At 51.1% G+C, this 13,844-nt stretch overlaps 1 protein-coding gene across 2 annotated transcripts in view; it reads right to left on the bottom strand.

The window, feature by feature from the left end:
* Dnmt3a (DNA methyltransferase 3 alpha) overlaps window positions 1-13,844 on the bottom strand; it is a 98,079-nt gene that overhangs the window by 55,309 nt on the left and 28,926 nt on the right. For both annotated transcript variants that reach the window (XM_090337343.1, XM_090337344.1), the window contains exon 3: window positions 2,848-2,949. In XM_090337343.1, the coding sequence (XP_090193469.1) occupies window positions 2,848-2,949 (102 nt within the window). The remainder of the gene's footprint in view (window positions 1-2,847; window positions 2,950-13,844) is intronic.

The following is a 13,844-nucleotide window of genomic DNA, read 5'->3' as shown; positions in this document are numbered from 1 at the left end:
TTGTCTTTGATTCTTCAGTAATTCAATTATATTGATTCTACAAACAGATTAGGGAGAGGCCAAATGGGTGATCCTGAACAGGTCTTTATTTTCAAGATGCTTTGAAGTGTCATGGCTCTGGGGCAAGTAGAGGGCAGGGAAGGCAGCAGATGAGAGGAGCTTGGCATGTTCAGGACCATGAAGAGATAGAGTTTTATAACTCAGAGGTGATACTGGGAATTGGTATGGAGAATGGAGAGATCAGATGGTAATGCCAGATAGAATGTTCTGGATACTGTCTCCTAAGAAAGGGAGTTCTTAGATAGACAGAGGTACGCCAGGTAATTAGTGAGACCGAGTGGCCTCTTCTCTCTGGCACGCCAGACTGGAAGTTTCTGCTGCCCCTCAGGGAAGGAAAGAAAGAGATGGGGACTTCTAGTGAGCACATATGCTTGGACCTCTGGGTGGTAGCTGGTGGAGCCTGGTTTCAGGGAGGGTGCACCAGAGGCAGTGGGGCAGTACCCCTGGGCAAACACCTGAGGAAGGCAAGGACAGGCTTGGGAAAGGGGAGGAGGGAACCAAAGATTTCGTGGCTTTGGAGCCAGTAGGAACAGGTGGTGTACCTTGGCCCTTCTGTCCAATGTCAACCATGTCATTTGCACAAGGGAAGTACTGCCTCCTGCCAGTGTCACTTCCCCTGTGCTCCTCCTGATATACCTGTTAGAATGGAGGCAAAGCTCTCTGCCCTCTCCATCTTTGCCGGATGGCATTCAGCTGTGTTAATGCTGCCCAGTACATCTGTTCCCAGGGCCACAGCTGTAGCAAGCCCCGAGGGTGCCTGCCAGCAAGCTGAGCTCTTACAGGGGAGGGCAGGGCCAGTGCTGGCCCTACAAGTGCCGGGGTCCAGCCAGACACCATTGATACCCCAGGCTGGGGCCATGGACCGCCCTTAGATGCAGCAGGAGTTCCATCAAGGGCTGTGCTGGCTGTCTTCCTCTGAGCCACCTCTCCATCCTTGCAGCATGTAGGGTGTCCCTGACACCATCTTTGTCAGGCCCTTTCCTCCCTAATACCAGGCACTCTTTACCCAGGGTGCTCCTGAGAGTCCAGGCAACCGTAGGCATCACTGAGGACAAGGCCTTAGACCACACGCAGAGTGTAACTTGCACAGAATACAGTGTCTCCTGTCAGAGCTTCCAGAGGCTGCTGCTGGGCTTCACCCCTAACACCTGAATCCCAGACTGTGGCCCGGACCCCTACAAAGGCCGGGGTTCGTTAGCTAGCCAGTCCTGCATTTTCCAGTTTGCAAAGCACCCTAGGAGGTAGGCAGGCAGGTAATACTAGCAGGCCTCTTTCACCAATGAAGAAGTGAATCCAAGATGTTAAGTAACTGGCTCAAGGACACATAGCTGGCAGGCAGTGTTTCTTCTGCCAAACTGTGTTTGCCATGCTTCCTTAAGAAGAAAAATGTAACCGGGTGTAGGCCCAGTGGTGGAGACTGAACCCATCTCACTGTAACCATACAGCATCCATCTTACCTCTAAGGATGCAGAAAGGGAGCCAAAGGCTCAGGCTGTGCTTTTCTCAAGCACATGTTAGCCGTGAGTTGCAGAGCTGAAATTCTCACCCAGGTCTGCTGCACTCCCCAACACACCCTTCTTGGTGTGTTTGCCCTCCTTCTCTCTCACTGGCCATCTGCTGGCCATTTCCCTTTTCCTCTGACTACAGACCTTCTCTCCCCACCCCCATAGTGCAGTGCCTTCCCTCTGACTCAAGAGACTTACAAATTGGTGTCAAAGGGTCAGCGAGTCTTTATTTGCTACAGGTGGTGGCTCTGGTCCCCAGCAACAAAATCAGGGGAAAGGGAGCTGGCTCTGCAGAGCCCGGGCTACACAGCCTTAGGAGGGTGAGGGCGCACATGGAGTCCGATGTGGGTCCCTCTCCTCTCCAGTTTGGCTCCCTTGCCTACCATCTCCTGCCAGAGTAGCCTGCTGCAGACCAGAGATTCTTTTGAAGTCCCGTTCATTGTCTTGTGAATTTTTCATTCCAGGCCATGAAATATCTGTGCTCGCTTTAATCTGAAAATGTTTCACATTTCTTACCAGTTAAGTTGTCTAACTTGGACTCCTGACTCCACGGTTTCAGGCAGAAGGGGCAGCTGCGCATACCAGCCCCCCTGTAGCCCACCGCCCTACCTCTGCTGCAGAAAGCCTTGCCTCCCTGCCCCGCTGAGAACATTTCCTTGGAGGACTGAATTACAACTGGCTCCCCCTCACCTTCTAATTCCAAGTTTACCATTCTCAGCTGGAAGGGGCTAAAAGAAAGGATCCAGCTGTCTCCAAGGTTCAGGAGCAAGGAGGCCTACGGCCTTGTCCCTGAGCTCACCCTAGAGCTCAGCAGCGTCGACCCAGGAGTCCCCAGCTTGTGGGCTGGCCACCCCTGCAGGACTTCACCAACACCTGGCCCTCTACAAGTGGGACACCTCTGTGAGCAGGTGTCCCAGCCTCAGGGAGCTGAGGCCCAGGGCAGGTGTGTGGTTCTACAAGAGGTGGTATGTTTGTGGGAGGGAAGAGTGTGCTCTTAGCCCAGTCTGGGCAGTCTGGCAGGCACTCTTGCTGACCCCTCTAAAAGGAGGCTGAGAGTCAGAGGCCTGGTTGAAATCTCAGCTACAGTACCCATCTGCCAAGTCTCCTGGCCCAGAGGGCCAGAGTTCTTAATGTGGAAAACAGGGGAAAAGTGTGTAGTTCAGACAGAGGAGCTGGAGTGAGCTTGGCAGCTCGTGTTATTGTCTCCCCGGATCCTGTGATATCACTTTTGTCATGTGAAGTCACGCGGATTTGTGGGGTACGTGAGAGGCAGGACACTCACCGGTGGGTGCTTGCGCTTCCGGCCAGGCCTCCCCACCTTCCGGGCCGTGGCGCTGGGCTCCTGGCGTTCCTCTTTGCCGCGCGGTTCCTCCTGCTCTTCTTCCTGTGGGCACAGACACAGCCTGTGAGCCAGAGCTGACCCAAGAGGCACCTGGTTCCAGGCCTCCTCCCGGTCTACCTCCATGACAGCCTTACTTCCAGCACTGTCCCCTCCCCCAGGAGGATTGTCACTCCCTTCCTGGTTGGCACAGCTGGAGCCACCTCCCAGAGCCCCATCTAAATACAGCCTGGAGGGCTTTGGGGAGCCCCTACTGCCCCAGCAGAAGGTGTCAAGCCCCCCTGGTGATTATGTTTGTTTTCAACTTCGAGAGCATAACACTGGCTCTGATGAAGGATTTGTTTCTGAGTTCATTTACATAAAAACATCATACCCGAGTACATCCAATGAGCAAGCTATTTAATAATTTTTTTATTGAACATAATAAGATCACATGAAAAGAAATGTTGGATTTCATGATGCCTGCTTAAAACACATGCAATATTTGAAATGGAGACTATTGTACAAAATGCAGGACTCTCCTGTAAACATCCCTGGGCTGCAGCCTGGGCTGTGTGGCACTGCACACGCCAATGCCCCACAGGAGCAGCTCAGGGACCACACCCTGTTCCCTTCTGGTCCTTCTCACTCACTGAGCTCTGGACCAGAACATGTGCAGGGTCTGGTCCTCTGGGCTTGTCTCCTGGGGCCCAGAGATATATGCCTAGAAAGTCCTGCCTCACCACTCCAATCTGGCCACAAACCACTCACAAGGCCCTTCTGACTCAGCAGGCTTCAGCATGACTAATTACTGGCAGAAACCAAGCTGGGGAAGGAGAGAGGAGCCTTGAACCAACAGAAGGACAGCAAGCTGCGTCACGTGTCATGTTCTCTATGATGTCAGGAGCAGAACATGGCTTCATGGCTCTCCCAGAGAGAGGGACCAAGAGATGCTGGCACCATGGCTGGAGAAGGGGAGAGCGATCAGGCTTCCTGGAGATTCAGCTGAGATGGCCCTCCACAGCCCACTCAACTTTCATTTTCTGTGATTTCAAAATAGCTTGTGGTTTGCCACACTAATTGTCAGGTGATGGGGGGGACACACAAATGAAAGTGAATGTGACCAATAGAAGATGTCAGAGCAAGAAGAGCATCACTGTCTACTCATGCTTCCACCCATTTAAGGTGTGTCTGTGAGGAGGCAATGGCAACTCAAGCACTAGATGCCTCAAGAGAGGTAAGGTGAAGATAACAGAGGGGCAGAGTCTTGGCACCCAGTGGCAGTGGTGGCCATGCTGAAGAAGACAATGCTGACAAAGGATACAAGACCAGTCAGAAGCATGGAAGAGGTTACTGTGAGAGGCAGAAGGAGAGAGCTTCTACCCAACAGTCCAAAGTCATCTGGATACAATGAGGTCCAGGACAGAGATCTGGCCAAGTGTCATCATGAGTGCCTTTGGGAAGGGCTAGAGGAGGTCTGGAGAGGACCCCTTTAGGAGGCCCGCCAAAAAGGAAGCCAGGGGTCGGGGAGCTCTGTGCTGTCTGTGGTGGAGGCTGGCCCTGGGGCCAGAGATCCTGGAGACTCATTTCAACCAGGAAAGCACAGCAGAAGCTCAGTGAGGACCGAAAGGCCTCAGGACAGCAGGCAAGTCAGAAGAGCACCCTGGGGACTAGAAGACCCAGCTTTGGGTGACCGGGAGGCCAGACTACTGGCTTGAGCTCTCCAGAGATCAGAGATCCCACAGACACCCCACGGGGTGGGGGGGAGCTCATTTGCATCACATGGAGGAGAAACAGTGCCAGGGCAGTTCAGCGTGGGAAAGTTGCAATAGGACCAGTAAAGACGAGTGAATCTTAGGATGGGGGGGGGGGGTGCTTTAGGCCAGATTCTGCCACTGCTAACTGGGTACTGTAGGGACCAGGTGGGCTTCTAAAAGGGTCATAGTGCATTAGAGAGTTGTCCATTCTGCCTGCTTCTCAGATCTCTCAGGTGACAAATGGTTGGTCCCTTCAGCTGTTTTGTTTACAGATGATTCACCAGAGCTTCAGGTAGATTCTGGAAGAATCTATCTGCTCCACAATTCTGGGATTTGAATTACTTGACAAACTTCATTTATTCTAAAGACATCTATAATAAATGGTTTATTTGATTTCCTAGCTTTTATTCACCAGACATGGGAAGAACACTCAGGTCCTCTAGTCAGCAAAAAGAAACGACAAGTCACAGCCAGGCGACTAGTGGCTGAGATCTGAGATCTGAGGATTATAATTCGAAACCAGCCTGGGCAGCAAAGTCTGTAAGATTCTTATTTCCATTAAACCAGCAAAAATCTAGAAGTAAAGCTGTGGCTCAAATGGTAGAGCACTAGCCTTGAATAAAAAAGGGGCAGTTTCCAGGCCTTCAGTTCAAGTCTCAGGACTAGCAGCACAAACAACAACAAAACCCAGACCCACTATAAGGCAATGACCTGAAAACAAAGGCACTTGACATTTCAGGACAGACAAAGCCAGGCTCCCATAGGCTTGTTGAAAAGGCCTCCGGGGTCTCTGACAGGCGGCTCCATTTCACAAAGGTAGCCATTAGCTCCTTTCCTGCCCTTGTACATGCCGTCCAGGGGTGCTCTAGGCACTTACTTTCTTCCTCATAGGGTTCAATTCTGGATCACCCAGACAGACCTCCTGATGCCAGTTTCCAAGCATGTGGGGGGCACCTCACGGCTAGGTGTCAGGCCTTGGTCTTGTTCCCAGCACAAGGTAAAGTAAGTCTAGGCCTCCTAGTCTCTATGAAAGACCAGATCAGATCCACACCCAGGATTGGCCCCTGCCCTTTCCACATGTCCCAGAAGCAGGTTATCTTCTGCCAATGTTTTGCTCTTCCAAGATGGTGCACAAGTGTAGGGCAAAGTGGGTGGTGATGCTCTGCTATGGACCAGCCTGCAGTTTCTGCTGCTCGTGTGGGGCTTATCAGCCCACCAGGGTGAGCAGATGGCCCAGGCTGTGCCCTCAGCTGCTCTAAGAGGCATGTCAAGTGTTTCATTCTTGCATCTGTCATGAGGCCTGTTTTACTCAGTATCTTTGCTGATGGGCTGAGGGGAAGAATGTAAAATATGCTGATCAAATCTGCAAGGAGGCATCCCTAATACTCTGAAATAGAAGAATCGGATCCACAGTAACCTGAGCAGCTGGAACAGATTTGAGTCCAGAATGGTTTCCTCATCTGTCAAGGAAGGAACTGAATGATCCAGACCTTCAGAGAGGCAGAACTTAGATATAGGGGTTTGGCAAGGGGAAGTTTGATTGGGATTTCTGCTCTTATCTAGACTTGCTACTCACTTCAACCTATTACCTATCCGAGTCTTGCTTTTCCTCATCTATAAAATGGGGACAATAACATCTACTCCACAGCAGTGGTGTAAGAATTAGGTGAAGTAATAGGTTGAAAGGTGACATGTGACAGTCACTGGTGGATTGCTCACTTCCTCCTGGCTCCATACATCCTGACTAGAGCATTTCACAGAAGCTTGGCAAGCCCACCCCTCCTCCCAGGACCTCTCTTTGCCTTGTATAAATCCCAGCTTGCTTCCTACATGTGCAGCTATCACTCAGGGCGCAGACAGATCCCACCATCTGGCTGGTGCCTCGGTGGTACGGTATGTGGGACCCTGGGACTCCCTAATCTCTCCAAAATGCAAGGTTGATGATGTCACTCTGTGGAGCTAAACCCTTCCCCAAAGGGATTGTGGGGACCTGCAAGAAGATAGAAATCAGCTCCTTAACCCTGGTGCAAGACACTCCCAGGGTCTGGCTGGATTGCCTGTGTCTCCTCTCTGCACGGGGGGCCAGCACTGCATGCAGCAGGTGTAAAAGCAGCTGCATAGACAGTTGGCCCACCTTCCCATCAGCCTTTCAGCAGACTCCCTTTTCCAGCCTTGATTCCTAGGGCCCCCTTTACTGGGCTCTTCTCCCATCCCCTGTCTAGACTGACCTGACAGACTCCTTCCATAACACCCACTACCCAGCATTCCAATTTTAGCATTGTGCTGGTCAGACCATGGACTCTGAGAGGGAAATGACAGGCTTTTACGGTCTGTCTACATAGCTCAGGCTGGTCTCAAACATACGACCTTCCTATCTCTACCTAGGTACTGAAATTGCAGGCATACACCATCATGCCCAGTGAGCAGAGACTTTTTCGATGGCATTTACAATGTCTAGGCTGATAGAGTCAGCTAAACAACACTTGGAAAAGTGACTTTCATATCCTGAGTCCACAGCTGAATCCATACACATACAAATCCACAAGCTAGGAACATTTAGGCTTCTGGGTCAATTGGACACGTCAGTGTGTGTGTGTGTGTGTATGTATGTGTGTGTGTGTATGTATGTGTGTGTGTGTGTGTGTGTGTACATGCACATGCGTGTGCTGGTACTAGGACTTAAACTCAAGAGCCTCAGAATTTTCAACCATAGTTGCTGCTCTACCACTGAGCCACATTTTCTAGTCCAGCTTTGTTTGCAGGCTAACTGGAGATAGAGTTTCACAGACTTTTCTGCTCAGGTTGGCTTTTTTTTTTCCTTATTTCCTTCCTTCCTTCCTTCCTTCCTTCCTTTCTTTCTTTCTTTCTTTCTTTTTTTTCTTTCTTTCTTTCTTCCTTCCTTCCTTCCTTCCTTCCTTCCTTCCTTCCTTCCTTCCTTCCTTCCTTTTTTGCCAGTCCTAGGACTTTAACTCCAGGCTTGGGCACTGTCCTTGGACACTTTCTGCTCAAGGCTAGCGCTCTGCCACTTGAGCCACAGTGCCATTTCTGGCTTTTTCTGAGTATGTGGGACTGAGGAATAGAACCTGGGTCTTTATGCATGCTAGGCAAGCACTCTATCACTAGGCTCAGGTTGGCTTTGAACTGATATCCTCCAGGACTCAGCCTCCTGAGGATTACAGGCGTAAGTCACCAGAAGCCACCAGGCTTCTATTTGTATCTTTAGGTCTCTGTTAACAGGAAAACTAAGACATACTACTATTCATTCATCCATTCATTCATTTTTGTCATGGTCTCCCTGACCTACACTTTGAGATAATCCTTCCTCAGTCTCTTGAATGCTGAGATTACAGGTTATGAATCACCATGCCAAACCTACAATGTAACTTTTTAAGCTTAAACATAATTGTCAATTATGTTTATGTAAGTCTTTGTGGCTTTCAAAGAACCTTCACTTTGGCCAATAGGATTAAGTGGTTCCCATCGGCCTCCCTCTAAACTACTGAGGATTTGACCTACATTGTGGTGTAGCTCATTGGATGGGTAATTTTAAGCTACACACAGTTTCTCATTCGGATGAGCTGCCTATGATGATAATAATCTCTCACATTTGTAGAGTGCAGGGTAATTAACAAAGCCTTTCTACATATGTTATTCCATTTTATTCTTATACTTTACAGAAAGCAGAGCTGCTATAATTTTATTTTTCCATTACACAGGTGGGAAATCTGGTATTCAGAGAGGTTATCTGACTCACAGAGTCACAGTCAGGAAGAAAAGCTACAGAGCCAAAATTTCAATCTTTTAAGCCCATGAGTCTTTCCATTGCAACCTGCCATAGGTCACCATAATAGCCTATGCCACGCTCTACACCAGAGCACACACACACATGACCACAGGCAGGCCATGCCTGGTAAGGGCACCCACTAACATTCACACGCACACAGATGCACACCCCTGCCTTGCTTTGCCTAGATACAACCTTGCCCCTCCTCCTGGAAAGCTCTCACCCAGAGATATCCAGAAACGCATACGTGCTCCTTTCAGTTCTTAAACCGGATGCTACTGACCTGGCATCCGCTGAGCAGATGTCTCAAGTTGGTGTGTGAGTTGAGGGGATGAACTTGCCGGATCTAGCCAGCCACTTGCCTGGGCCCCCAGGGACCGGAAGCATGTACAGCTTTTGCCAGCTGGCTGGCTGGCCTCCCATGGACTGTCTGTGGTTGTGGAATTCTGTGAACTGAATTGGCTTCTGTAGCAAGCAGAGCCCTGACCTGGGCAGCCTGAGCACCAGACTGCAGACCCACACAAAGCACGCATGGCACATGCAGACATAGTCACGTGCATATCCAGGCCCTTCCCATAGAGGGGGCTCTGGAGAGGCAGGGCCAGAGGCTGAAGAGTGGGAGTTCTAGGACTCACTGAGAAAGCCCCCTACTTTTCTGGCCTCACCCATCCAAGCTTATGAACTGCTCATTTCAATAATTCAATATTCAACAAACACTCGCTGATTTCACACCATCCGTGGTAGACACTTCCCTTTGGGAGGGGGAATGCTATTTCTTAGTGGTCCCTCTGAGTTCCTCACAACATTGGATACTTGCATACAGCAGATGCTTCACAAGTGCTAAGTGACTGAAAATGGTTGGGTCCTCCTGCAAAAAATCAGTCCTGCCTTCACCAGCTGAACCGTCTACCTTTTTATAAGCCCTTACCCATTGCTAAAAGGAAGACTAGGGCACAGCGGGCCGATTCTCATCCCCACTGCCAGTCAAGCTCAGGGGCATGCATAAAAAACCATCTGAGTGCCTACTGTGTAGTGGACATGGAGGTAAGCAAACAAAATTCAGTCTAGAGGGAGAGACATGCAGACAAGGCTATAGCTGATGCCATGCGCAAAGCCAGCATGGAATATGCCCACTGCCCTGCTGGAAGCAGGCTACCTGGGCACCAAGCCCAGTCTTGTCTGCTCCAGCAGCCCGCCCTGACTACACTGATGGCTTAACAGAGAAGAAGAGTCCAGGTAACATTCTTTGTAGCCATGTAACTCTAGTCAGGATCATAACTTCTCTTATCCCCTGTTTTTCATCTGTAAAGTGGGAATAATGTTAGCAGTCGCTTCCTTTGTTGAGCATTTTGCTATGCAAGCCCTTCTGCTCTGCACATGTGAAGGTGGATGGTGACAGGCAATACTGCTCATTGCCTTCTAGCTCTTTGCAGAGGTAGCTACGGGGCAGGACCTGGCTTCCTGGGCCCAGCTAAGGTTCGCCAGAGAGGAAAGGCCTGGTTGCTAACTGTCTAGGACACTACTCCAGCTCCAGCTCCTTTCTGCACAGCTGAGTCCAGCTTCCCATACCACATTACCCGACATCTTGGTTCCAGGAGACCCAGTCTTCTCCATTGGGCCAGGCTCAAATCTCTCCCAGCCATTCAGAGCAAGATTCATGGTCTCAGCCCTAGTCTCTCATGCAGACCTTTGGAAGTACCCATGACGCCTGCCTGGAGAAGAAGGTAGGCCCCTGTTCAACAGGCACAGGGACCTCAGACCTCTTGGGTCTGAGGACTTGAAGAGAGAAGCTTCTTCTAAACACACCAGGCCATCCTCTCTAGGCTTCACTAAGTCCTGAAATATGAAGGACTACAGTGGCCCCATACCCCCACTTGGGCAGAGAGGTGGGCAGCAGATAGATATGTAAGTGATTGACAGTTATTGAAATAAAGCACATAGTTAACTTCTTACATACCAGGTCCGTGAGTTCTAACAAGCACCATCTCTTTTAAACATCTCAGGCCCATCGGGGGCCATTCTGTGCTGGGCACTCATGCTGCTGAGTCACTGGAGTGCAGGCTCAAAGGCAGGTCTGTCTCCAGAGCCCAGCTGACCGCACCCAAGACCATACTGACTGCATGGCTAACTGCACTTGACATCTAATGGTGATTAACAGAAGAGAATTTCCAACAATCTGAAGCCCAATGCCAACTGTCTGGGTCCGCTTGGGTGGGCTGAGCGTGTCTGAGCGCCCACCAGCTCCCCTGGCACTGCGCTGCACTGTGCTCCCAGGGGAAGCCCTTCTGCTGGAGCTTCTCAAATGTCCTTTAAAGGATTCTCTTTAAATGACTCTACAGTGATAGCCAGTGCTGTGACTATGCGAGACATCTAAGTGCAGTAGGCAGAGTGCTCCCTGGAATGGTCTGTGAGGACACCTCCCCCCCCCCCACCACACACACACAAGGATGCTCTTGAGCTGATGGGCCAGTGCAGAGGAAGTGCTCAGAGCCCAAGGGAAATCAGCACGTGCCAGGCCCTGGGCTGGGCTTGGAGGGAGAAGGGTAGGGAAAGGAAGGAAAGAAAGGGGTCCAAGCCTGGCCAGAGGCACAGTATATACAAGTACAGACACACACTTGCACATATACACATGGCCAGCACAAGTTTCTCTGCGGAAGCACAGGACTGTGTGAAAGCCCCTCCCCTTCCCCTGCTCCAGAGCCCTGGTGGCCATGGCCAGTTCTGTATCTCATCACTATCCTCTACTAGATGTCCCAGGAACATCACTCAGCTCCCCCAGCAGACGTGTGGAGCTCTACCATGTGTCGTGTGCATGGAAAGGCATTTAAATCTGAAAAAAAGGAGAGAGGAATGGAGGGAGGAAGAGAAGAATAAACAAGCAGTGTGTCCAAAAAAGAGGAAAGAAGGGCAAGAAGCCATGTCCACAGCAGTGTCTTTACTGAAGAGATTTGTCTGGAGTGTGTGTGTGTGTGTGTGTGTGTGTGTGCACCTGCACGGGGTCATGCTGGGTGAAGTGTCCTCACCATTCACCCTAGAGCAAGAACACTGTTACAGAAGAGGAGACTCTCTCTGACCGCCTCAGCTTTAGTCTAAATAAACACCTGTAAACCTGCAGCCAGGGAAACACGAGCCGGTCCACAGAGCATTGTACGGGAAGAGCTCTCTACTCCATCCCTCTCCCTCAGGGAGGCAGCCTGAAGAACACGGAAGCCAACAGTACAGGCTGCTTAGGGCTCAACACTTACTAGCTGTGTGACTTCAGGCAAGTACCTTAATTTCTCTGAGCTCGCTTTAGTCCTTACTAAGAAAGAACAATGAAAAACACCAGGACCTAAATGGGCAATTTGAACAGATCATAAAATAATATGTACATAATCCAACAGATATTGCTCAATGAATGCATCTTGATCATTGTTTCCAAGGTCAGAGGAGAGGGGTCACGGAGGAGAGATCTGAGACCCCAGATGCTCATGGTCTCTGTAAGTGTTTACCTCCCCCATGCATACCCTTCCTCTGCCATGGCCATATGTACCAACTGCCTGGTCCAACCACAGCCCTGCGACTCAGCCTCCTCCAAGCAGCGCCATCCTGGCTGCTCCGTGGATGGCAGAATGGAGGGGCTGTTGCTAGGGCACTCTCACCCATAGATCACCTCCACCTACCGCTCTGATCTCTGCACCCCGCCTTTCTGACCCTGGCTCTGTGCAGGGCCAGAGCTATTTTCCTCTCTATACATAATACTTCCTGAGCTCTGGGGGTCTACACCAAGGAAAGGGGATAAGTCTGCCTGCCAGCTATATCTGGGGATACCAGTGAGTTCTCGAATATTAATGGGTGACAGAATCCTCTGGAAGCTGCTTAAGGTATGACTCTAGCAGGGCGTGATGTCACATGCTGGCATGGCTGGGCTGAGGCTCATGCTTAACCACCACTGATCTACTGCAAGCTGTAATCCCAAGATCCTTCCCAGAGAAGTCAGGGCAAGGGCCACCACAGGCATAAACAAAAGCCTGGAAACCCAGGAAGGCCTCAACTGAGGCCTAGAGGCTACAGGGCAAGGCTGGAAGAGCAGATAAGGCTAGCCAGTGTAGCTAGCAGGTAGCTACGGCCCTTCCCTGGGGCGCATCAGACAGCTCCTTTGTGCCAGGCCCCTCTGTAGCTTCCTGGGCTGCACTAAAGCGCTCTGTCCTGTCAGTAGCTAGGCGGTGTCCCTGCCCTAGGCCTAGCTTTGTTGGTGTCCGTGTTCACCTTTCTCAGGCAGCTCCTGGCTCTGCTGGAGACAGACCAGGGTGCTAGAGGTGTAATAGGTAAGCCAACATGCACACTGTGGGTGTAGGTGGCTGAGGAGGAGGCCTGGCTGGCCCCGGCCCTGGTCCAGATCGCTCCGTCTTTTGGCATCATCACCTCTGCCAACATGAGTATGCACTCCCTATCAGTTCTGGGATCTGGGCTGGGTGTATGTTTGTTGCCACTTGAGCCAGAGCAGTTACTATGGGTAGATAATAATAGCAATCGTAATCCCTCATAATTGGACCAGACTTTGTTGTCTGCAGGGCACTTCTATGCCCATGAGTCCAGGCCTGTGACCTCATCTGACTTGCACTGCCACCCTGTACCACAGGCAAGGCTCGAGTTACTCTTCCCATTTTCCAGCTGAACAAACACAAGCCCAGATAGCCTGAAGTTACATCTCCAGGAAGAAGTTTCCTTGGGCGTGGGGCCTGGGTCTTCTGCCTAGCTTGAACAATATTCCTTCTCTAGGGGGGGGAGGGGGGGTGACATAGTCCAGGCATGGGAGAGGGGAGTTTGTCCCAGCTGTGGGAGTAGCCAACTAGTAACTGCTAGCGTGACAAGGTGATGGTGGATAGCCCTGGTCTACCAGGGCTATGTGGGACTCTAGGTAGGGAAGACCCAGAGAAACCCAGTCATACAGAGAAACAAAGCCAGATTCGAGGGGTAAAGGGAAATCACTACGGCCACTGCTATCACCAGGTGCACAAGAAGCTGCAGGTGTCCTGGACATGGTGGCCCTAGGTTTGGGGCCTGCTCAAGTTCTGAGCCAAGTGTAGCCCAGAGAGCCTGTGGGCTAATCTGGACAGAAAGAAGGGGGCAGACTTTGAGCCCTAGGCATCCTGGCCAGGGCCTGGCCACAGGGTTCCCAACACGTTCTGCCTGACTATGTCCGCTCCTCACCTCCCGCTGTGGCACTGTGGAGGGGCCCAGGCAGCTCTGTGCCAGGTGGATGTTCAGAGCAGGACTCCACACAGGGCCTGGGGAAGGGCTCAGACCCAGGAGGAGAGGGGCTAGACTCTCGTCTGGACCTACCACTGTGTGGCTGTGTTCGAATCCCCTGCGGAAATCCAGGGCCATCTGTCTTACTCCATTTGTCCCAGGATGTTCCCAAGGACAAATGGAACCAT

The sequence above is a fragment of the Megascapheus bottae genome, chromosome 7 (assembly GCF_031878675.1).
Source record: "Megascapheus bottae isolate mThoBot1 chromosome 7, mThoBot2.hap1, whole genome shotgun sequence".
Taxonomy (NCBI): domain Eukaryota; kingdom Metazoa; phylum Chordata; class Mammalia; order Rodentia; family Geomyidae; genus Megascapheus; species Megascapheus bottae.
This window is presented reverse-complemented; position numbering and strand designations above follow the sequence as displayed.